This window comes from Lepeophtheirus salmonis, chromosome 3 (genome assembly GCF_016086655.4).
Source record: "Lepeophtheirus salmonis chromosome 3, UVic_Lsal_1.4, whole genome shotgun sequence".
Lineage (NCBI taxonomy): Eukaryota > Metazoa > Arthropoda > Copepoda > Siphonostomatoida > Caligidae > Lepeophtheirus > Lepeophtheirus salmonis.
This window is the reverse complement of record NC_052133.2, coordinates 24,506,618-24,533,928: the sequence shown is the minus strand read 5'-3', so window position 1 is coordinate 24,533,928 and position 27,311 is coordinate 24,506,618. Positions and strand designations below refer to the sequence as shown.

Below are 27,311 nucleotides of genomic sequence, written 5' to 3'. Positions count from 1 at the left end.
AAGAAAAAACGCACCGTTCAAATCTTGTTGTTGAAATTACTTTTTTTGTTCTGTTTATTTTTCGACGAGTCACGAACATTTTTTTTATGTATGTACAAAGTAAATACATAAAGGGGTTAAGACTGGGTCAATCCGTCTTTAATTTACGACTTTTTATTATTATTGCACATTGAATGAGTCTTAAAAGTATGTACTTATACCTTGGAATAGACTAAAAGAAGCCAGATGTTTATTTGTTATTTTGTTGTTGACTTTTATCATCGTGACGATTAATAAAATTCAATGTTGTAAAAAAAGTCTCGTGTAGTTTCCATCTTACAAGTTCTTTGGATTACTAACTCATAACTGTATTGTTTGGATAAATTTAGAATACATTTAAATATGAGTTTTGTTTTAATTGGAGAATTGGCTTTAGTTATTCCTTCTGGAACAATACTGACCTATCAAAAAGTGGCATAAGTTTGTAGACTAAAATACAATCAGTTTCAAAAAAATTCCTTCCCTTTACTGATCAAATGGAGCTACATCAATTAGGTATAAATACAAATAATAATACTTATTACATTTAATCTATCTAATTTAGGGAATATTTTGATTTTACATATCACATGTAAATTTACTTCTCTAGGTACGACCACTTCTTGAACTCGCACACATTCTATTCAAGAGATTAAATTTTTCACAGCGTCTATGTCACTCACTATCAATTGAATGTTATTTTATCTGTCTCAGACTTGGAACAAAAGAAATTTATTCTTCAGCAGACATGATAAATTGATTATATTGACACTTCATATGACGTCATTAAACTGATGGTTTCTCCTTTTAAACTACAATTGACTTCATAAACTTTTCATTCAAATATACCTCTGAAATGTTTAGTTTCTCATATATCGAATAACACTTTTTTATGAGAGCAACTTGAATCACATGATAAATACAAGTTTGAAATATTATAACAATAGTCAATATAATAATATGAGATATATCCCAGATGTGCAGTTAAGTCTTAGAATAAAAATAATAAAAAATCAAAATTTAATTCAATCAATACTGGAAAACTATTTTCCATTTACAGACCATAAAAGACTATTCGTGTCATATTTGCTACATGAGTTTTCGATTCCTCGATTTGATTAGTGGTAAAATTAAAAATTATTTAGAAAAATTAAAAATCTAATTTTAGAGACGTTTTATGAAGAAAATATTTTCTAAACGTCAGCAAGAAGAGTTAGTCAGTTATTTTGATTAAAAAATCTTTATTTCTAACCAATAACTCAAAAATCTTTGATTTAAACGATTTTTGAAAAAAAATAGAATTTTTTTTCTCAAAATTGACAAGGATTATAATTTCAAAAATCCGAACATTGTAACGACCTATACGTTGTTATAGAGTTAATTATAATATAACATAAAAGACAATTTTCTTCCACTATTGGAAAGTATTATTGTACATACAGATATGGTGACTAGAAAAAACTTTCCAGTTAGGTAACGGGCTTTTTACAACTAAAATAGTTTATATATACTCTTTTAATCCAATGACATCACATTGTAATCCTTAGATTTCAAGCTTTCAAAAGAGTTGTGGCGCATAGCAGTTGCATTAAAGATCTCGAAGCAACAAATACCAGGCAAATATTCGTTGAATTACTTTTTGCCGATGTAGGCTTATATTACTTTCAACAAGAACCTTTTTACCATCTCTTACAACAGCTGGATTGCCGGGTCAATTGAGGCAGTGAGAGGAGTCAACCAAAACAAAATTCTAGGCTTAGTTATGGTTTTGGTTGTCCTCTCATCAGACGGTAAAGTCTGTCATTCCACTTTTTTCCTGTCAATTGGCCAATAATTGAAACAAATTCTACATTGAGGTGCCCTAGAACGTTGTCAAGCCCAGGATGGGCATCAATTATCCGAATGGAGCATATGTGTGGCAAAAAAGATTGTGCTCCTTCTAACACCTCCAAAAATCTCAAAAGTTCTACTCTGTGCTCCGAACAATTTGAAAAAAATGTGCAAACGAGAGATGGGCCCCCACATAAACAGACCTACATCCTTTGGATTTTTTTTTCTGGAGCATCCCTGACAAGAATACTTATCAAGTCAACCATTTAAGTGTCAATTCAATCGAGGACTCCATTACCTGAGAATGGGCCAAAATGGACCCTGAAGAAATCCTTGAGGCTTGTGGGAGTTTTCGCCCTTTTCTCAAAATGCATGGTATCAGAGCATTTTTTTCTAGCCGCCCTGTAGAGGGCTTCAACTCTGACATTACAAGTTTTTTTATTTTATCATCTAAGAAAATTGCAATATTTTATTGTTTGACAGATTTCTTTTCTTTTATACCAAGAGTTATTTAGGTATATCTGAGCTTATCTCTTGCTTTTTTAATAATATGCATCATGAAAAGACTATAATACCATACATATATTTCGCCTATAGCACCCTGTATACTATGTTGTATACCTATATATATTATATAAGAATAAGACAAGTATTTATTAAATTATTCATTATATTGTAGGTACAAACATTGGATCTGCGTTCAGCTCTCTTTTCCTTCAATTTTGTTATGCATGTTGATTTTCTCTTTCTTTTTTGTAGCTATTATTTATGCGAATAGTTGTTGTTGTTGATGATGCGAATTATGGTTTCTACTTCTTTCACGTAAGCCCCCCCACAGTGAGACGTCTATAGTTTTTTTAAGAGAGAAATTTTATATCGTACCTTTTCTCTTTCTTTTAAGTGTTTATAGTTATACTTATTCTTATAATATAATAAAAATGAATCAAATTTCTTTCGGAAATAAAAGTAAGTATGTACTGCTAATGTGCAAAAAAAAGTATATGCAAATATGGGCAAAAAGCTATTTGCGTCTATAAAAAAATCAATTTGTATTCAATAGAGATCTTTTAAATATTTTTCAAAATAAAATATTTATTTTTATAACTAAAAAGGATTTTTTTTTTGGAAGAAATTCCTGATTGACGTCATATTTCAAACGAGGAAGGCTTTGGAATGTTTTTATTTTTATTTTACAATATTTAATTTTGCACAAATGATTAGGACTTTTTCACCTCTTACATACTTGTTTATTAAATCTGACTGAGTAAGAAAAAAAATATCAAAAAATGATTCTAATGATTTTTGCAAAAAAACAACAATTTGAGTTTGCAAAAACTGATAAACCAATCAATAATATGTAGATAAGTATTCCAAAAATGGTTTCACATCTGAATACTTATCTCAACTTATACTTAGAAATGAACCTTCACTCCAGGAACAACAATAAAAGCAAAAAGTTATTAAAAAGGGAAATTTTAAAGAGAGTTAAAGGAATATGAATCTTAGATTATGTACGTTAAAAAATATACAAATCGTGATATTTAAGCATTAATAACATATGAGCACAAAATATATGTACATTTATATCCACAGGTTGTGGAATTAGTTGCATGCCTTAGCCTCTCATAGGAATGTATTAGAATAGGATATTTGGTTTGAAAACGAATCACAAATTTAAAAAAGTAACTCAGAATTTGAATGCATATTTTTAGTTATGTGTTTCGGTTTTTCTATTAATAATTTTTCCCGTTTAAATTTTTTTTCATATCCATCTCAAGGAATGGATATTCTATTGTCTGTAAAGATAAAAAATATTTCTTTATATCATCATATCTATCTTTTTTTCAACATGTCTAAGGTATAAGTTTAAAAGCTTTCCACCATTTCTCCCTTTCTTCAATTCCTTTCATGTCATTCTTTGTTATCTCCAAATACAGAAAAAAAATATTTTTTTTTCTATTTTAAGCTTACTTTTTGTTGTTAAATAAGTGAATAATAATTCATAATTATATACATATTTAAAAATAATACATAACACTTTGACAAGTTCTGATAAAAGATATTTTATTTATTCAAGGTTTTTTTAATTCTGTAATTACTTTGTTTACAATTAGTCATAATTATGCTTATATATACATACATAATTATAATTTTACATTTTGTACTATTATAAAAAGAAAAAAAAAGGACATTAAATTAATATTTTTTAGATGTATAAATCCTTGTAGGAACTTAGATAGTTTGTAAAAGGGGAAAATTCCTTATAAAGAGCTGGCATATGTTCCTAATTAAAGATATATAGACTTTACATTTAGCTCAAGAACACTTTTAAAATATAAGTCAAAATAACTCACTGTAATTATTTTTAATAAATTGAGTATAGAACAATTATTATTATTCAAGATAACCATAAATGATTTTTCCCCCTTTTTTTACTTAATAAAAAGCTATTTATGGTTTTGAAAGGGTGATTTTTCATAGCCTTGACGTCATTAGTGTACCCTCACAAAATACATTCATATATATATATATATTGGTCTTTATCTATCTGGTAAAGATTGTAAATAACAATCATGTGTTTTGAATACAGGAACCTTGAGCTTAAGAACCATTAATTACAGATTTTGTTTTTGGTTTGAAAGAAACGATATTTTTTCTTCTTCATGTAAAGTATGTATATACAGAATTTTGTTTGGAAAGTACACATATATTAATTACTAGTTTGAGTGGAAGTATATAAGCAAATATATACAACATTTCCTTTTCAGATTGAGTATCATAGTTAGCTATGAGTTCAATCTCTTTATCATGTTCGGGATTTTGTATATATTTTAGGGAAAAAACTTATTTTACGTTTACAATAGATTAGTTTAGTTCGTTATAATGGTACATCCTACACAAATCGTACTACCAATGGCATAACCTTCAAATTTCAGACCTGAAAAATTGTTTCTATAATGTCTTAAAATTTCTATACTAGTTCACTTCCCCTACCCTCCAGCTGGGTGCGCCCCTGTAATTGTTTGTTAATTGCCCTTGATAACATTTATATTATATATTATTTAGTCGAACAAGTATCGAATTAACAATACTAAATTTCATACCCGAACCAGAAAATAAATATTTGTATCGTGAAAACACTTCAACAGATAGGACAATCTTCGAGTATTTCATTTAAGTATTTGTAAACTCATTTTGTAAAAAAAGAATTATTTAACAAATTAATATCGAGTATATGTAATTTTAACATTGTTCTTGTTCTCATGTACAATAATAGCTCATATTAGCTACTCATATAATACGTCGTTTGATTACTTATAATTTCGAACTACGTACTTAAGTGGCCAACCCATTCGGGAGAAATTATTCTCTTGAACTCAATGTTCGTAGGTTCACGTCTTGTTCATTCCTAGAGAAGAAAATTTACATCACATATATGCTCTTCAAAGACAATTTGTAGGTCAGATGGAGTAATTGCAATACTATAATGTTTACTCATACTTAATTAGTGCAACTCCATCTGACGAATTTAAGGAACAATAGAAATATATATACAGGGAGCGGGGATCAAATTGTCGCCAAAATATGTTTCTTCACCTTGTCGACAAAGTCGGTGTCCCTGACCTTCCTGTCGGCGTCCTCCTCCTTGGGTGCCCTCTTTATGGTGGCATAAACATCCCAGGTGTCCTCTAGCTTCTTACGGATACGCTGAACAGTCCGTAAATTCACTCCTAAGGTTGAAGCAATCGTTGAATTGGAGATTTCACCTCCATTATTAACCAATGCCATGACTACGGCGGACCTCGAAAGCTCATCGTTCCACTTACAGCTCTTTATCTCCTCATATGATGACGGCATGATGCTAACTGAAGTACGTATCGTCAGCTGACAAGAATAGCTTTCCTATTTGGTAACCGGTTTTTTATTTGATAATGTCGTCTTTAAGTTACCAAGGTTTAAAGAAGGCGAAAATGTGATCCCCGCTCCCTGTATAATGTCGAATAAATACATATTTATAGGAAGACCCGATTATTTTAAAAATCCTTCGATAATTATATTAAATTTATCAATTTATTTTATAGGTTATCACAGAATCTTTATAATTTCAACACAAACTCATACATGCCCATAATAAATGAATAAGTCAAACAAAAGGGATGACAGAAATTGTCATTAAAAGAAATACTACATATTCCCATGATATACTCTTCAAGAGAAAAAAATAGTCAGTAAGGAATTAATCAAATAATAATCAATTATGAATGAACATAAAAGAAAAAGAAAAAAGTTTTTTCACAATGAAGTTGCCAAAATTTGTACGTGTTAATTTGTCGTTGGTATAACTTAGCACATGATAGGATGCGATCTTGTTATATTTTAATTGAATAGATTGCATAAATATCTTTTTTATATTGAAAGTACATAGTATATACTGTTCAATCATAAAAGCATTTTCTATATTAAATAATGTTCAACCAATTTATAACGAAATTAGGCATTCTATTCATATTATTTAGGAATAAGAAATATATGACAACTTTTGAAAGTAAAAAAATCAACATCTAACATTTAAAATATATATATATAACTATGATTTAGACCTTTTAGAGTAGTGGTTTTTAATATTTTTACCTGCATTATCCAATTTTATAATTTTATTAGACCCCTTTTCCCCTCCGTGATTTTTTTTAGAACAAGTTTCTTTATAAACGACATTTTTTTATTCTTATATTTATATGTAAGGTTTGTAAAAAAAAAAAAATTGCATTTTTTAAATGGATTTTAAAAAAGTCAATTTATCCATGGCAATCAGAACATTTCTTACATCACTGCCTGACTCTACAATTTCAATTATTTTATCAACATGTTCGACATTTATCCTTACGAATTATGGTATATTCTTGAATTCAAAATTGCTGAAACAAAATCGACGAATCCAAAATTGGCCGTGATTAGCTGTTATAGTATCAGAACCATAGTATATTCACATTTTCAGGCGCCTGACTTGCGTGTTCGCCTTTATCGGAGAAAAACTATAAGATATGGCGAATTTCTCATTTTTTGGTATCCATCTTCGACGGCCGCTCAAACACTACTGAGTCAAATAATCACAAAACTGTCCAAAAAGTTTTTATGAACAAAATCTTATCTTTTTAAGGCCATTGAACGGAAAGCTAATCTTACTTTTTAGGGGCATCTATTAGAAAAATAATGGATTTCCTTTCACAACTATTGTTTTAGAGACAAATACTTCTTTGAAAATATAAGCTAAAACTTTAGAGGACTTCGTTTTATCTGATTTAAAAAAATTGCGACGATTTTCAAACTTAAAAAAGAGGAATTGTTTACCTTTAGGTAAGCATTTATCAATAACGAATTATATCACATAAAAAACAACTACTTATTTTAACCCATTAATGCCGAAAGTTAAGAAATGGTTCTAGATGAACGAAAATTTACACACTTCGATGAATGCTCCTAAACACTTTAAGCTAAATTTTGAGTGAAATTGAATCATAACTTTCCAAAATATTAGCACGTAGATATATCTACGCATCGGCCGTATATGCATTAAAATTCACAATTTCTAAAGGGAAAAATGTATTTTCTTAACAAAAGTTATAACTTTCTGTAGTGTATTACAAACTACACTTTCATATGCAGATACAAATTTATGTATACATAAACTAAAGACACCAAATATTAAAACCAATTTATATAAGTTTTGTTTTTTTCTCTTTTGAATCTATTATTTTTTCCGCATTTTTTATGCAGACCAAGTTATGATTGATCACAAAGAAAGAGAGTTTTCCCTTTGCAAACTTTTGATTTCTGTGTGTGACTTATCCTGTAATATTTTCTCTGAAATCTTGAAAGTCAAGTCTGTTTCGATGGTAGATGTTAGTCTTGCAAATTTGGTGCTCCTTAACTTTTATAATAATAGATGTCTAATGTTTTTATAAATTCATATAATTAATTATTTCATTTATTGGGTAATTTGTATTCCTTTTATTTTCATGAACTCATAAGCTTTATTGACAGTCGAATACAACATACCTTAGTATCTCCTAATTATGATTAAAATTTAAAATGACAGATTTATTTCCTATAAGTTGTAACAAAATATATAAATTATATTTATCTTTTTGATAGAGACGTTTTCCCTCTGATCATTATAATAAACTGGCTTAAAAATTGAAGATATACATTAAAACACAAGCATCAAGCTATTCAATCTCTTTTGTTACAGTATACAGACATAAACAAAAGAAAAAAATGTACTTATAATCGCCGAAATTAATACTGCATTAGAAAAAAGTAAAACGTAGTTATATCTACGCACCGTCCTTAATGGGCTAAAACAACGTCAAGTTTTAACAAAAGTAAGCATATTTTCCATTTATTTAATTCATATCCAATACAAAAGGATCCCTTAGTCCATAACTTCTGATTTTATTTTTTTCGATCTTATAATTAGACAAAACTTGTTGGAAGTTTAGAAATACTCAAAGAAAACATTTAAATTTTTTTGAGTACCTGATTTGATAGGGCAAAAGCACCCTTGTCCGACACTGAATTTTGTTTTCAGTCCAGACTTAAGCAATATTTTTACCCTGTTATGAATAAATATTTCAGACAAGTCCGAAATTTAAACCGTGCCAAAATTCATATCATAGAACCATATCAAAATCGTCAACAAAAATTTCCTTTTCTAAAAAAATGTTGCACATCAAAATTAATTTATTTTAATAATAAAATTTAAAAAAACCGCCATTGTTTTCTTCCTAATTTAATTTTTTGTAAAAAAGAAATGCTAAAGAAGGGAATCAATACTTTTTTTTCCGTAACCGAATTTTACTTCGACACCGGTCCAGACTTAAGTTGGACTAAGTTAGTCAAAATTAGAAGCGTTCTAGGATTTTTAGAGGGAAACCCAACAACACTAATAAATACTAATTAAAGATTTGAAATTACCACGTCAATTACTATTTGTATTTAACATGAAAATATTTTCGGAAAAGTAAAATTTTGATATTTTATCAAATAAAAGACTCATAAATCAATGGAAATATTAATTAAATAAATAGATTGTGTAGAAAAAAATATGTTTCTATATGTGATCATAAAACTTTCAAAGAACTGTGAAATACTTGTGGAATTTACAACCACTATAATATATTATATTATAAAGTATTAAGTATTATAGAATTCAGAAGTTATAGCTTGAATCATGTAATTTATACTTAAAGAAACATAAAAAATACAAGATATACTTTTTTTTGTACATATAGTGACTTGTATAACTTAATGTTTTTATTAATAGAGTTATAAAATTTTTAAAAGCAAAAAACATATAAATAACTTTTTTTTTCTCCTTTTCTTCCTCCTATCTCATTACAAATTCTAAAGTACTAAGTATTTTTTTATGTATATAATGTTTACATTGAAATAATAGTACAAACATTGAAATGTTGTTTTCCTCAACTCTCATACAAAAAAAACCTTTATATTTTAATAATAGGTAGCTTATAACTAGGTTGAGGCACGTTGGTAGAAAAATTGATTCTATATATTTAAATAGAATGTCGGCTTACTATGATCAAAGTACATTCATAGAACTTTCACTGACATAAATATATAAAGATTTTTATTCTAGAAGAAAATATATATTTATGTTACTAAAATTTAAATATTATCATTATTCTAAATAAGAGTATGTCAAGTGAAGAGTGATCTTTGGTTCAACTCATATACTTACATAATATGCTTAAAGAGATGGCAAAATATCTATACATGTAAGAATTAGTGATGTGTGTACTGAGTTCTGCATTTTTAACCCACAGTTCCTACCAAAATCATCAAGTAGTTCAGCTTTATTATCAATCTTGCAAGTGTAACTATTCTCAAGTATCACACAATAGGCAAAAAACTCTTGGACATCCCTCCTTGCTCACACTTTTATAGCCCACATTAAATGTTGCAGACATTTTTTCAAAAATGCAAAAGGTAACCTTAAATTTGAAGTTGAGACCTTCTTTGGAAACTAAAATTGAACCATACAGTTGAGAATCTCTGATTTTGTGATTTCTGAGACAAGTGATTAGATAAATTGTGTGGGAAGACCATAGATTTTTTTTTTTTTTTTTTTTTTAAATAAATTGACTAAATAACTGTTGGAACATTTGTTTGTAAAAAAATATTCAGTTTAACACCTCTAAAACTAAAAAAGTAACATTTCAAAAACTACGTTGGACTAGTGCTTACTTAAATGACTTAATATGTTTGTTACACAGAAAGATGAATGTGTAAGTAATATATATATATTTTATTAATGATCTATGAGATTTCCTTGCAATAAAATTGTTTGACTTATCAAGTAGAGGATCAAAAACTCGTGTATCACATAGTGTATGATATATTCCTATATGTATGATAAAAGGTTAGATTTATAAATAAAGATATAGATAAAGACGAAGAAATCAATGATGCTATAAGAAGATTTGAAATTACAAAGAAACGTATTTTTTTTTTTTTTAATTATAGTGAATTTTCACTTTAAGCAACAAATTTAAATATAAATATATATTTTAAAATAATCCACTCAATCAAGATGAATCATCTTGTTTATAAATCTTTATTATAATTAAACACCTCCAGTCCGTCTACTTTAATTATAGGGTAAAGATGCTTAAGAATAAAAATCTCTCGTCGGATCGTTATAAATCTCGAAAGTTCTATCAGATTTTAACTTATTCAGTTATACCCACTAAAAAAATAATAAACATTAGGGTGAGTTTGGTGCCCAACTAATTCTTAAACTTTGACGAATAACGTTTCATATTTATAGGTAAATCTAATTTTTATCTAATAAAAAAATTATAAGTCACATTATTAAAAGCTTTGTGTCACTTTTTCAAAATTTCATTACCTTTGTGTTGGATTCAAATATAAATATATTTCAATGGAATTAGGGGAGATGTCTTGATTAGGTGCATATACAATACTAAAAAAGGTTAATTTTGTTTCCACAAAGTTAGTGTATCAGCCTCACACTAATATATATATATATCATCATTAATTATATATAATATTATTTTTTAAGTGTGAATCATCAATTGTAATACATATTAGAGCTGTAATGAAGCCAACCAATTAAAGTGGTGCATTTAAGTATACCTAAATGCATATACGTTTTTATGTGTTGCATAGGTAGGTATGTGTCTGTCTATTAACGATACTGCACATTATTTTTCTGTTTGTGAGTGTTGAAAATTTCATTTTCTGTCTCGTTGCATTTTCTGCAATCCCCCCTCACACACATACTATCCAAAAATAATAAAAAAGAAAATGAATAATGTTAAAAAATATTTATAAAAAATTGCACATCTCTTGCCAAGTTTTTGACTATTCAATAATACAAATTGATTTGGTCAACATTTCCCCCCATTTATATGTACAAGCATATCACTGAGGTTTTTTTCAAATTAAAATGAATCCTTATAGAGTATATATTTGGTTACTATAACATGTATGCATCTATGCTGATGATAATTTATGTTCATACTCAATTATGGAATGAATATGAGCTCTTGCATTAAAATTCAACAATGGAAGGGGTTTTTTTTTCTACGTCAGTGACAGCATCATAATAGATATGAATAAAAATGACAAAAATTTATTTGGTTTTTTGGCTTCAGTGAAAAATATTTATTTATCTTTCTTTGGAGAGGGAAGGGATGGTATCAAGTCATTCTACAAATTACTTGAAAATATGTTGAAGTTATTTTATAAAAGTTGGGCCAAAAACCCAACTAAATAGACACGTAGTTAGCTCACCAAAGATGGGTTCCGACTAGTGTTGCGTCATGTAGGACTGAAGACTGCAGTCCCGTACAGTTCACTCTCGGTCCGGTCCAGTTCAGTCCTGCATATAAGTCTTAAAAACTTATAAAGCTCGGTCCTTGATGACGTCACTCAACTCTATTACTTCTTTTTTTTAAATCAGTTCTTGTACTCACAGTCCGAAGGACCAACACTCTTAAGTACCGGTTCCACGGACTGAGAATGCACTGCACCAAATAAATAAGAACTGCAACAGTACAAGTTACCACATTCATTTATTATGAATCTATTTATTATTAAGAACTTTACATATAACGATCTTCAAACCTCAATAACTTTCCCTATCAACATAGAGAGGTTTTGTGATTTAAAATATGTCTGGTTTGCAGGAAGGAAAATGCGTAACAAGATAAATAAAATTTTCAAAGCACAAAAATCTCTAACGTAACATTTTCTCTGCCCCAAACAAGAAATATTTTAATTACATAATTTCTTTATTTTGAGAGGGAAAGTTATTGAGGTTTGAAGATCGTAATATGCAAAGTTGATAGGGGTTGAAAATTATAATTTGCAAATTTCGTAGAAATGATGTAACATGATGTAATCCACATTAACATAAAAATTGAATCAGTGTTTTGTGGTAAGCTCTCAATTTTCTGTTTATTCTCGCCTTATCAGGGTTCTGAACGTTGATTGGTTAGATACATATTAGCCTACTATAAAATATGCACAAAAATATTTAATGATAATTTTATAGATTGGTAGAATTACTTGGGTCCTTTTTCTGTTTCTTTTTGGAGGATAGGTTGCGATAAACAATCAAAGCAACGACATGTAGTAAAAATTATTTAATTTAATAGGGAAACTAATTTAATTCTGAACAGCACATAATTTTGAATACATCACTTCAAAATCGATTATTTACAGTAGACTTACTAATTATTTATTTCATCCGATTATTTTGTACTCAATCAAACTAGGTTTAATAGATGCGTTGCTGGTTGAAAGCTATCTACTATAGAAATAATTGAATTCGTAGTGAGGGTTCGGAAACTAAATATTATTTAAAATTTAATTATTTACCCCACATGAAGTTAAAATAATATCAACTATTTCCTATTCAAACACAATTATAAATATTTTTGGTAAAATTCTTTTTTAAATAACGAATTAGATTAAATTAGGTTATTTTTTATATTTTAATCTATTATAATTTTGAAAAAATTTCATTCCAGATATGTAGCCAGTAAAACAATTTTTGATATTGATTTCAAAACTTATCAACTAAGTATTTAATTTTATCGATAATATGATTTCAGACATTGTAAAAAATGATATAGACCAGTTTTTATATACAACATCTCATAGATTAACATAATTTGGGTAATAGGAAAAAAATAGTTACAAGAGAAAGCATTCAAGGAGTTTCCATTTTGTATCTTGAAAAATGTACAGTAAGTGTTTTTGAGATGTTTTTGTGTTTTCATAAATATTTTTGTACGTACAAATTGCTGACTATGTACATAGATAAAATTATAACCAACGTTATTCATATTTTTGAAAGATTGCAGAAGAAAATACAAAAATAAAAAGCTTGACTTTTTGATGCTTAAACAAAAACTTATTATCAAAATGCTTCTATAAAAAAATCTTATCATTATTTTTGCCAAAAAAATAATAAGAAATTAAATGCTGATGTTATTTTTTATATTTATCAAATATATAATTGGTTTATACTTTTTTCATGTTTATCTACGTGTTTCGAAATATATAATAAATACTTATTTATAAATACAAAATTGGTATATCCAAGCAACAAAGGAAAAAATTGATAAATATCAAAGATAAGTGTAAAGATTCATACATTTGCAAACTCTCTAGGAAGAGAGATTTGCCAAAATATATTTATATATATATATAATAAGCAATATATGTCCAAAGACTATTAATAAATAAAAACCATACGCGGTTGGTGTCTGAAAATATGCAATTCATATATAATTTTTTTTTTTTTTCAATCAGTGTATAACTGCAAAGTAATTTGAAACAGAATGTATGCAGTATCTTGAAATAAGCCAATCAATGATGGAACATTTTTTCCCAATAGTCAAATAATCAACATTTAATTTAATCGATAAAATACTGCGTACGATAGAGACTATTTCAAAAATATTAAATATAAAAGGAAAATAAATATATAAAAAGAATTTGCGAGTAAATTATAATCAATTACAAATAAAATATTATTTTAATTAGCCTTATAGAGCGTTTTCACCATTGCATAGATGATTGTAATATAAAACAAAATATACGCCATGTTGTTGGAGCCAAAATTGCGGATATATGTACCTGCCTATGTAGTCATGGAACAAAATGGACAAATTTTCAAAAAATCTTAATGAAACTTCATGTCACAACCATCGAAAACTAAAATGTTATATGACACAATTTTTTAGTCAACTGTCAATTTGTCTACTTTTATTACAACTACTTATTGTAATGAACGTTAATTGGTTGACCTGGAATGAGTTCTTGTTAGGATGTTTTGTCTTATTTATCAATGTTTATCAAAGCCGGTCAATGGGGTGCAGAAAGTTCGGTTCTTATTTACGAAGTAGCGTTGTTTGGAAACCAACGGGTTGTTACATGATGAGTGAATTTCGCCAGACATTTGTTCTCTTCCGAGTATTGAACGATTGTTTCGGCAAGGAAATTCGCTTTAACCTATCAATTAAAGATGATTCTCGGAATAAAATCCTTTCTAATGAGCAAACTGGGATATAAATACTTGTTTGTTGTTTTTTCATATATAATATTTGTAAATTAACACAATCGCAACAAAAATGTTTAGTTTTGAAGATAATTATGACTTTCTATTTTTGTAAAAATCAAAAATATATTATTAAAGTTTTCTAATACTCATATATTTTTGTATGTGGGGTACTTTGCAAAAAAATAATTGTGTTTTTTCATCTTTTTTTTTGTAGTGTTCATCAAGAGAAATTGACAAATTACAATATATGTATCTATACAAATGTGTGACTAGCCGTATTCCGACTCGCACTCGTTCTGAAATTTCAGTGAGTCCACAGCCTGGTGCAGTATTAAGCCATGATTCTTGTCTTCCTAATATTTTATGAACACACATTTTTATCTGAAGGGAACATTATAAACGTGTCAGATCTTATATGCTTTTACTATCTTTCATAATCTTATATAAGTATAATAATACTCCATGTCGAAGATATATATATGTCTGTCTGTTTGTAATTTTTATTTAAACATAAAAAATTAGTAAAAGAAAATTTGATTACTTTGAAAATCAATTAATAAGAGTAGTTGGTTTATCTATGTATACATACAATAGTAAGGGATTATGGAAGGTGGTTTTTTTTTATATTAATTTAAAGACAAAAAAAAGAAAAGAAACAGTTCCCTTAAGAATATGTATCTCCAATTTATGGTGCTATCTTTACATTTGTCTAATTTTCATACCTATTTATATGCACTTTTTTATAGAGAAAAAAAATGAATTGCATTCAAACACGCAATGTGGCTGTTGTCTATATAGAGATAAGCATTGTTGTTATATTTGTAAATGCCTATGGCGCTATTTTTCGTTGTTGTCTTCATATCTAGGGTTTTTTTTCTTTTTCAGATGTTGTGGGCGAAAAAAAAGAATTCTACAATCACACATTTAAAAGAACTACAAACGGAATAAGAGTGATAATAATAGCAGACTGTAGAAAAATGTTTAATGAGCAACAGGAATAAATAAAATGAACGCCCATAAAGTCTAGGGAAAAAATCATATATTTTTTTATATTATATGGAGAACTTCTCTTTAAATTGACTAACATCGGTATAAAAGGTCAGTTGTTACAGTGGCTTAGTTTCTAGGTGATGAATAGGATACAGATCCATTCCACTATTTCTGAGCCTTGTGGTGTTAATTCATCTGTTCCGCAAGGTAGTGTACTTATACACACACTCATACACATTAACATTAACGACTTAGTGGATAATTTTTCAGAAGATATATTTTTATACGCAGATGATACGAAAATCATCTGTTCTGATTTAAACTCTGTCAAGGATGTCTATACCAAATTTATTAAGTGGAGTGTTACTTTGGAGAATGGTTATCAATATAAACAAATGTGTCTTGTTTCCTTTCTCCAAAAAATAGTTCATCCACCCAAGCCTTAAGGCGGTAGATGATTACTTAGAATATGAATTTATATATATCGTGATCTGTAGTTTAAGAGGAATATACACTACATTATAAGGAAGGCCAATAAAAAGTTAAAAGAAGCTTTAAAACTCATGACCTTTCGTTTATGGTAAAGCTTTATACACTTTATGTCCTCCCAATTTTAATGTATGGATCTTAGATTTGGAATCCTTGAAGAAACTACTTGACTAGATCCATAGAAAAGATGCAAGCCAGGTTTGTGTCTTTTTTTCCATCATTAAAAGATAACCAGAGCTATGAATACAAAATCAAAAGACTAAGGCTTATCACTTTGTCTAATAGACGTGCTATTAAAGATATGATTAAGCTCCATCGAATTTCAAACAAAAAGATAAAACTATTTCCCCACCCTGGAAAACAAAGATTGATATCTTTAAGCATAGTTTATATTGCAGATCAACAAGTCTTTGGAATACAATAATACCTTTTTGCTTTCGCCAAGGAAGTGAGGCTGTCCTCAAGCGATTATTAGTTAATCCTTTTTGTGTGTGAAACGTATATATATATTCTTTACATTTGTGGTTTGATTTATTGTTGTTTTTTTTGTTTTGTTTTTTTGCACTGTTACGTTATTTTTACAAATTTAATATTAGTATTTTAAATGATGCAATTTTATTATGAATGATAATTTTTATATTTTATTAGTCGACCTTTATAAGCTTTGTTTATTGCCGCTGGTCAAAATAAATAAATGAATATTAGATATCATTTTTTTCTATTAATTCTATATTCCGAGTTTGTTGGTTATGTACCATGTTGTTCTAATAATAACAGAAATATGTCAATTATGAAATTAAAATAAATTTCAGACAAAGAATATGTGGGAAATAACAAATAACTACAAACATGAACGCTTAGTCGAATTGAATCTATAATTGTAAAGAATTTCTATAGTTTTATTATACTTTTAGTGAGTAGAACTCAGCATTTTCCGCAAGTAACCAAAATGGAAAAGAGACTAAACAAATAATAATTTAAATTAGAACAGATAAGAAATTGGACAACTTTTATAAACAAATCTCTACCTAAAATTAGCCAGATATAAAAAGTTGCAATTTTAACACTCTACAGAGGAAAAACCATTATAAAGGTTGTACCTTTATATGGTTAAATTAAAAAAATATATATCAATGACTTTTCAAAATTTAAGGTCGAAAAATAAAGTTAAAGTTTACATTGAAAATTATAACATTAAGTTTGTTATGCTAACTGATAGCTTTTTAATGATCTATTATACTTGCCTATAATTGATTTGGTTCCCAATATATCGTTAATTGAATATTCATCAAAATACTATATATATATTTTTTTTATTCATCTTTAAGGCCTCAGAACTCAGAGTTAAATTGAGTTACAGATCCAAAAATTAATTTCTAAGATGGTTTACTCTTAATAATATTACATACCAAACGTTATAAAATCCATTTCTTTTTTAAACTGCCTCATGGAAAGTTGGTGATCTTGGATGTAAGACAAATTTTATAATAATAAACTTTTAGCTCTTTATCATATCAATTAAGTTTTTTGTTCATTTTTGGAATTCATCTATTTCTACATATATTTAATGACAATACCAAGAACTTTGCTTCCAACATGGAGTCTCTTTCCTTCCTTGTTAAAGAATATATAATGACGTTAGTGAAGGTGCTCTCAATCAAAAGATATAAATATCAAAATAATTTCTATAGAGTCAAATTTTCTTAAACCTATCTCACAACACTTTCCAGTTCTTTTGGAGTATTAGTCTTTCTAAAAAAAAATGCTTTGGAATTTGGACGATTGGTGAAAAACCCCATAATTTATACTAATTTATAAATAGGATTATAAACAAAGATTATTGTAATCATTATGTGTTTCAAATAGAGATGGGAAGAAAAGTCTTTATTTTGGTAGTATAGCAATAACCTATTCATTCTAAATTCGATATTTCTGAATTTTGCTAATTGTTTTTCATTTCAAAACCTTTTAATAAGAAATCCCATTATTTACATTAAAAAAGAAAAAAATGTGTCTAAATTTCGAAAATAATACCTTGAACGTTTGGATTACTGTTATATATAGATATATATTTTATATGCAAATCCAGAATCATTTTGTGTTTCTCCATAGGTAAAAACAACTAATGAAAAAATACTACTTAAAAATTAGAAATAGTCAAAAAATATCTATCTTATGATATCTCCAAAAATGTTAATAGATATCAAAAACATTTGTAAATACCCGGAAATCAGATATGCACTATATTATATATGCTTGATTCATAATAGTATATAATTTATACCTTATTAGTACCTCCATGTGTTGAGATTCAGAACAAGATCAAGTTTTTATCGGTTCTAAGTGATTTTTTCTAGACTGATTTGGATAGATATTTCAGTCAGACCAATATCTCAGACTGTAGAGCGAAATTTAATCGTTTTCAAACCATGGACCGATTTTTTCGATCTCATTATATAAACCGATTTTTGTTTTGTTTGAATATATGGACAAAAATGATTAATGAAACAGATCATTCAAATTCATATGCTGTTGTTGCTGGTCGATGCTCACATTTTTGAAACATGCATGACGTTATCAACAATTCATCTACAAAATTTGGTCTAGACCAGAATTTAAAAGGAGACCGATCCAGACCGGGTTATTTTTGTAAGAAAGTTCCAACTTTGGAACCTCTGTAGATCTATTTTTTTTCTTTGAGATCGGTCCAGACCTACCTAATATATGCTTGTTTGCTACAACTGCTCATAAAGAAGGAGTAAAAGTAAAAAAGATTGAAAACAATTCATTGTGTATGTAAAATACACATAATTATTATGTCAAAAAATAAAAGTAATTTCATATTCAAATATATTCCTTTAGGAATAGAGTTTTTATTTTTATTTAATCATATTATAAATGAATTTATAATTTTTTTTTTTTTTTAAAGAGGTGTACGGAGGCGTAAAAAACAAGCTCATGATCCTTGAAGTCACTTCATTAAAACAAATGAGGTTTTATAAAATGTACAATACAAAAAAGATAATCATATCAAGATAATAACAAAAAACCCTTGATAATGATCAATCAAACATTGTTTTATCTACATGTATAAATAATATTTTTCCTTATAAATATATGTAGGATTAAGTTGCTTATTTACCAGAAGGATTTTTTACGGAACAAAGCAGTAGTAACTTAATGTAGTTAACATTTCCTATTTTATTATGAGCATGATATTTTAAAGCCAATTTAAAGATTATCATCACTAAGGAAGTATTATTTGAGGATCGATTTTTTTTAACCTACATAAATATATCTACATATAAAAAGAATGATATTTGAAATTTAAAAAATATATACTTTAAAACATACATAGAAACTCATAAATTTTCAATTATAAAATACGCTTAAGCGTAGTTCAACTCATAAATATAATAAAATCCAGGAATGTTCTCAAGTATTTCAATTATATATAGGTAAAAATAAAAATTTAATAAAAATAAAAAGATACCAAGAAACGAAATTTCGTCAACATTCCAAGGTATCAGAATAACGATGAATTTTTTGTTTTATCTATTTATAAATATATATACAAACACAAAGAGAAAATGTTGACTGATTTTGATAGACAGGAAAATCAAAGTGAAATTCATTAAATATATTTTCAATGAGAAATATTAATGAACAAGTACTGTATAATTTGTATGAATAACATGATAAATACGTGAAGTCTTAATTGTAGAGACTCAAGCCAGGGTCAAATGCATTGTCTAATAATTAGTACCTTTAAAGTCTCCCCCCCCCCTTTTTATCTTCAAATATTTTTTCTAAATAAATAACGAGGCATGGAAATTGATGAATTGAGTTTTTGATTGACTAAGGTAAGTATATAATTATGAGTACTCATTCAATAATTAATCATAAATAAATTATATATTTTATATACCTTAAAAAATATCCTTTATTAATATAACCTTAACACAAATAGACTGATTGGACAGGGTTACACTTGTCTATATATGCAATTAAGTATTTGCTTAACTAACGGTCCCTAAAATATAATAGCGGGATTTTATGCAAAATAATATTATATTTTTAAATAAATCAAATTTAAAACATTCTAGTTTTGCGCAAAAAAAGGCAACTAATAGAACGACGTAGCTCAATGGACAGGATAAATAATTTTCTTGAAGTAAATGTGAGTAAGTGCGCGCCTCCGTCGTTCCTAGAGAAGGAAATATACTTAATGTATATGGACTTCAAAGACAATTCCTAGGTCAGACGGGGGTAACTGTAATACTATAATGTTTACGGATACTTAATCAATACAACGCCATTTGACCAATTAAGGGTATATTAAAAACAATTACATAAAATAGTCACAAAAATAGTTCACATTAAAAAAAATTGCAAACCAGATTTGATACAAAATAATTTATTCTTAATCAGCGCAACAAGTACTAACATAAATTAATATGGAATTTTGAAGGAGTCAAATTTTGTTGATTTGTGGTAGTCAACATATAATATGAGACTTGAAATGGAAAAGAAAGCTAAGCGTATACCAGTACTAAAATATTTCACATAACAAAATAGTAGATTTCAAGAATGATTAAATCGAATTTTTTTGGGTTTTAGAGAAATGTGCATACATTCGCAAGCATATAAGTATAGGTAAATATAAAAATGCACATAGTGGAAGGAAACATAAGACTTCATTCTCCTGATATATACATATATGTATATCTATATATTTAATTTAAATACCCAGTGTGTAATTAGTCATTAAACACCATAAACCAACGCCTTATAACCACATTTAATGAAGAGGTATAATGTATTTTGTTATTACTTTATTGTTGTAGGGTTGTTGTTTTTGCCATAAAATGATATATAGCCCTATGCTAAAAAACTGAAGGCTGTTTTATACCTACCTATCTAATACATACATATGTATGAAGGTATATATGGATATAACCAAATAACTCTTGATAATTATGAGGTTAGGCATAAAAATGCACTCTAAATAACAAAATAGCGATATTTCCATGTATAAAAAGAGATATAATTATATAAAATTGCAATGAATATCTTTTACATCAAAATATGGAATAATATTTATATGTATTTTTTGGGTGGAATACCAATTTGTCTGTCAATTAAGATACCATAATGAAAAGTTGCCCCTTTTACAATTTCATAAAAGAAAAAGTAAAGTACATATGGAAACATGCAACATAAAACATTCTTAGCAAGACTGTCATTACTTATATTTAGTAATATTTGGTAGTTAGTCAATTATTATTAAATACGTTGGCTAATTCTTCATTTAATCCTAAAGAATTGTTGACAGATAGTTCAAGTTTAAGGAATCAAAGTTGCTTAGAACACGAATAAGGGTATGAGTGTAGAATTGTAAATCGTACTCATTTTTGGTATATCAAAAAAAGAAACCCAAAATCAACTTGGCAAATTGGCTAATAATTTGAAAAATGTTTTGGGGGAGAGCAAATTAGCTATCATTACGTTTTATTAAGTAATCTATAGGAAAAAGTAATTAAACATAATTATTACTCCTTCTTGATTGAGGATTTAATTCGTTGTCGATCCTCAATTATACGCTGAACACAATAAGAAATTACACTTATTATAGCTCCCTAACAAATCCTCAGGCTTACTCTCTATCCTTCATGGCCTTTCATACTCTTGGCTACACTTTATACTAAGATGTTACCTCCTCAACAATAACAGCTTTAGAAAATAAAAATATAACAATATTTAGTTTGCAGACAAGAAAAATACAGGCACGCTAGAAAGTGCTCAAGTCTTACAACTCTAGGTATATGAAGTAGAAAAATCGACAGCTGACAAACTAATTGCATGATTTATATTGCTACCTATTGTAATAGACAAATTTTTTTTTTTTTTGATTATTTGTTCGTCTATTAATATTTTATAAGCAAATGCATTCTTAATCTTAGAATTCGATTAGATTATAGTAGCTTTTTTTATCAAACTTCTTCAAAACATGTATTAATTAAAAAAAATGGTATTTTATGGGCCTTTTGGACATCTTAATCAAGAACCTATAATAGACATTTCACTACATACACTCTCAAGATATATAGAGTTTTGTTACACTATGTTACAATCAAAAAACTATAGTCTTTAATATTATCTATTCTTCTTTAACATATACAGACATTAAATCTCATAAATCATCAAAAATGCACGTTGAGCCCCTTTCATTAATAACAAAGTATATAATACTACTACTTATATCTTTTTTGACATATTTTTAATTAAACGTTTTTGCGAATTATAACGTCAAAAAGTGTTAATCTATGCATAAGAAGATACGTTTTGATTTACTTTTTCAAAAAAATGTAATGATAAGATCCTTAGCTCATTCATTGCTGGTACATATTTAAAAGTGATTTGTAATCCAATATTTCCACAATAATAATGAAAAAAAAAAAAAAAAAAAAAGAGTGTCCATTGAATTTTTTATGATACACATTTATAGCAACAGGAAGGTGAAATTTGAGGATAAATACCTAACTATAATGTTTTTGAAGGTTCATCCAAAGTACTTATATTTATACATATGTTCATTTTTTATTTTTTTCATGCAAAAAAAAAAAAATCTTCTGCATACAATCAAAAAACGTGCTTTAGCAACGTTTGATGTCTCTCAGACCCCTTTTGGCATGGTATTGTCCATTTTAATTTGAAGAAATGGGGTTTTGGATTAAAATTGCCATTTTTTAGGCCTCTTAGACGGTTCCAAATATTGGTTAAAAATATCTGCTTGATTTATTTCCTGTTGAAGTGATATTTATTGAACAATCATTGAGAAACGCTATTTTTGATCAAACAGGGAAACTGCAAATCATTAAGCACATCTTGGACAACTTAAATTGTTAAATATATATACATATATATTTTTTTACTTATAAACCAAATACTAAAAGATATAATAAGTAAAAAAACTTACTCATAGGATAATATTTGGGGCGTAACAAGAAATCTAAAAATGGACAATTTTGAATCAAAAATCCCATTTTTACAAAAAAATTAAAAGAGACACTACTTCAGTTTTTATGAAGTTTCGTGACATAGACAAAATTTAATGTGATGTCCATTTGGTTTTTATTACTCTAAAGAGGTTGAGGTTTTTTTTCCAAAATAAATTGGCATTTTTATCTTTTTTATTCAGTTCTGTTTATGGCTATAATATGTTAATGGGAGGACTCTCAAGTTAGTCTCAGACAATGGGCATGAGACTGACGTATTTTCACATTTCGTTACACCTTTAATATCTAACACATTTAAATTATACGCCTAATAGTCATTTTTAACTGAACAATTAATTTTTATTTAATCATCAAAAGGTTATTTTACGACACATACTCGGATCCTTATTCCAATGGAAGAACTTTTCATAATTTACGAAAAATTATAATTTAAAAATTGATACTCAGAAATTTGGCTTATTTAGCTATTTCTCATAGAAAATAAATAAATTGGTAGATGTTGAGGACACTCGTTAATTGAAAATAGCTCATATATTTGTATGACCAAAAAAATTGCCTAGTTGAAGTTATTACTGTGCCGATCCTTATTGAGGACTGAAGAATGTAGTTCATTCTCAGTTCGGTCGTGTTTAGTCCTGCATATCAGTCCTAAAAACTCATAAAGATCGGTCCTTGATGACGTCCCTCAACCTTGTTGATTCTTTTTTTTAATTAGGTCTAGTACTGACAGTCCTATGGATGGGTTCTAATACTGGAATGGACCGAATAAATAAATACCAATACAACACTACTTGTAGCCAGACAAAAATAGTCCAAGAGACTAAAAAGTGAGTTTTTCATTTTTTTTGTCAAGCGTGAAAAAATATAAATCAGAAACTGGCTAATGTACATATTCAAAAGGTTGAAGTGATGTTATATTAAGTTGGGGTTGTTTATCACTCTATTATTATTTTTTTGAAGGAACAAAGAAAAATCTTAATTATAAGAAATAGACGTTGTATTGTTCTGTTAAATTTACTTTAATTTATTTTTTCATTCTATTTAAATGATTTATTTTTATATTCATCATTTGAAACGGAAAAAAGTTTACATAAACTATTTTTTCCTCTCTAAGAAAAGTTGTAAAAATGAGAGAAAATGCTTGAATAATTTTTAATTCTTATTAATTTTTATTATGTTGAATCAAGAGGATACTTGAGGAGTTTTTTATGAACAGCAGCGTGTCCTCACTGTTCAAATAAGATATTTAGTGTGTTTTATTCAATAACAGCATAAAACTGACTTATGATATAAAAATAGGAAGAAAATTATGTATGGGATATGTCAACTAAAAAACAATTTTGAACAAAAATCACGAAAATCCTTGTTTATTTTTTTACTTTATATACATATGTGTAAGGAAACGAGCCAATATTTAATCGACATATTTCTGTCAATTATAGGTTTTGTATTCAAATTTGTGGAATAAGGTAATGAGAACCTTTGATTTATCAAAGGGACTTATATTAACTCTGATTTTGTCATTGTAAGAATCAATTTTGGCTACTTTAAGTCCAATAACGGATTAATAAGACTAATTTGTTGATAGAAATTGACGATAATTTGTCGAAGATTTTTTTTTTTTTTTTTTGAGAAAATTCATTTATGCCTGGTTTTTTTTTGTTGAGTGGTTAAATATATACTTGGTTTAAATAAGCTAAATATTGAAAACCCAAATTTAAAAAATGTGACAACTGCTAAGGAAAAGAAAATTCATTCTTCAGATTACCAATTCACAAAAAAAGGGGGCTAGTTTAAAAATTCACAGAATCTACATCACTATATATAAGTGTAAATGCATGAGGCAAACCTGCTGCCGAACTGATGTTTTTAATGTATATGGCCTATCACATAAGTATCACGACATAATTGATACATTACATCTACTTGGAAAATATCATTATTGAATTTCTACAAGAGTTTATTTATATATAATGTTAATGATAGGTCTTATACCTAAAGCCTATTTCATGCATGCATTGTTTACACGAGTTCATCATGAAACTTTATGTGAAACATGTTCCAAATATTCAGAAAAAGGTAGATGAGCAGGAAAACTAAAAAAATTAATAATAGTAAAGATAACTGGGTGGCCTAAATAAGTTTGTTTTTTATATTTTGCAATATAACTTTGGTTTGCCCTAAAAATTGACCCTGCAATGCATATATATATCTTGTTGTTCCATAAATCATTTGAGGCAACAACTCCCAAGTTATTATGAGATATGCAAAATATATCATGATATCTAGATTATATAGTGAAAGTGATGATGATGACTCAAATCCATCCATTCCATTACTGGTAGACGTCGTATATGGACTTTTTTGTACGTGGTTCTAAATATAAATCCCTCATAAATCAGAAAAGAATTAAAATAAATACCTTGGTTATGGGGGAAGGCATGCGGTGGAAGATGAGAGTGACCCTCTTCTAAAGCTCCATTTGGAATGGGAAGATTTGGTGGCCGAGGAGGTAATGCAGGGGGAGCATCGCTGCCACTATTGCTTTGATGAGCTCTGCTATTGTTACTAATGGTAGTGCTTGAGCAGGATGAGGAAGGCAAGCTCTCAAGAGGTCCAGCTCCTCCTACCATGGACAAAAGAGGAGTCTCCGTGGATGGAGAACTGTTACTAAGAAGAGGGTACATAATTGAATGCAGAGACAATATGGAATAAAAATATGTCAAATACCTTCGATCCGTGATCGGAATGGTGCTTGCATTAGAAGAAAGGGCGCCATCATCAGAGACAGCTGCAAGGGAGCTTCTTTGGCTCGCGATATTAGCAAAGTTGAGCGGAGTTTCCAGACTATGAGATCCTCCTCCAGTAGAGGAAGAGGTCATTTTATTATGAGCTTCCTTGCTTCCTTCCTTCGTTGTCTCTGTTGTTTTTTGTCTCTTGAAATCGTGGAGGAGAGAATCACTTATTATATAAGGTCCATCTTTTCATCATTTTGGCTAAAAGGAAAAGTATAATACATTTTTTAATAATGTCATGAAATAATGAGTTGAGATGATGTTTATAGCATGTAAATATATATGTGTGTATATGTACCTATGTTATAAAAGGCTCTCAAATTCAATTTGAAGCATGACCTTGCATGAATCTAATTTGATTCGTTATAATTACATTTCAAAATGCGTCTTCACACAATTATTGTTCTTGACAGTATTAAATACATAATAAAAATCTTTAAACCCTCTAAAAGTGTATATAAATGTATATACTTATAATACCATTCTCAAGTTCCATAAACATATTTCTGTACTTTAAAAAAATATTGCCTCGAGTCTGATAAAGCTATTTTCATTAATTCATTTCATCCGATAAAATTCCTCCCTCTATGTACATGCTTAGAAAATATACGTATATAAAAAAAAATGTCACAAGAAGGACCTTTAAAAAAGGAGATAGAGACAGAAAAGAAGAAACAGAGCTCTTTTTTTTTCTTCTTTATCTGGGGGGAACACAAAATAAAAATGATAATAATTTATTTCTTCTTCTTAGTCGAAGGACTATAAATCATGGCCTGGAGCAGATTAATATATATAAAAAAGAACAAGAATGGAAATAATAAAATACTTAAATGATAAAAAAAAAAGTATTTTTATTTGTCGTCTGTCAAATAGCTGCTGTGCTTTCGTCGTTTGCATGATTAAAACTCTGATAAGGGGAGAAATTGTTCAATAATAATAACAAGGCAATTAGTAGTGTGGACCTTATATATCATAAATAAGGTGATATTTATGAATAAGGTCTTGAGAACCTTAATTAATCATTACGCACAACGTAGTAGTAGTGAAGGACAACACTTCTTTCTTTCTTTTTCAATTTGTATAGGGCTTGATTAGGATTAAAAAAAAAGGCTGTGTACATACATAGTTATAACAAAGAAGGAAGAAAGATGTGCCTAGAAACTTGAATTATACATACAATCAGTTATAATTATATATTCAAACACTTACATTTCATCATTGTGTTAATGAGTATGAAGTAGTTTCAGTGGTAGAATAATTATACCTATTTATTTTGTGATTTTTCTAGAAGAAAAAAAAAATTTGGTTTCTATTATTGGTAAGGACTGGTTTTTTGATTGACTTGCACTTGATTCTGCTAATCAAACCATGAGAAAAATTGCATTTACATGCATATATAAGTATATTAAGATTTTTCTCATAAAAAAAAACACACATTTTAAATTAGAGAATTTAATTAATTATTTGGGAAATTAAGATACTTTTTAATAAAAATATCAACACAAAAGCAATATTTAACAAAAATCCAAATATGTCTTATGTTTACTTCATAAA

At 28.0% G+C, this 27,311-nt stretch overlaps 1 protein-coding gene and 1 long non-coding RNA gene across 14 annotated transcripts in view; one reads left to right on the top strand and one right to left on the bottom strand.

Annotated features, from left to right (window-relative positions):
• LOC121114753 (uncharacterized) overlaps positions 1-27,311 on the bottom strand; it is a 170,333-nt gene that overhangs the window by 48,103 nt on the left and 94,919 nt on the right. For 9 of the 13 annotated variants that reach the window (XM_071887205.1, XM_040708805.2, XM_071887211.1 and 6 more), the window contains 2 exons: positions 25,693-25,958; positions 25,385-25,632 (listed from right to left, as the gene is read on the bottom strand). In XM_071887205.1, coding sequence (XP_071743306.1) covers positions 25,385-25,632; positions 25,693-25,844 — 400 coding nt within the window. In that variant the 5' untranslated portion in view covers positions 25,845-25,958. The remainder of the gene's footprint in view (positions 1-25,384; positions 25,633-25,692; positions 25,959-27,311) is intronic. The other 4 variants (XM_071887208.1, XM_071887209.1, XM_040708809.2 and 1 more) reach the window with 1 other exon arrangement.
• Positions 26,907-27,311, top strand: part of LOC139904962 (uncharacterized) — a 38,965-nt gene continuing 38,560 nt past the window's right edge. The window contains exon 1 of the long non-coding RNA XR_011779326.1: positions 26,907-27,075. This is a non-coding gene — a long non-coding RNA (uncharacterized lncRNA). The remainder of the gene's footprint in view (positions 27,076-27,311) is intronic.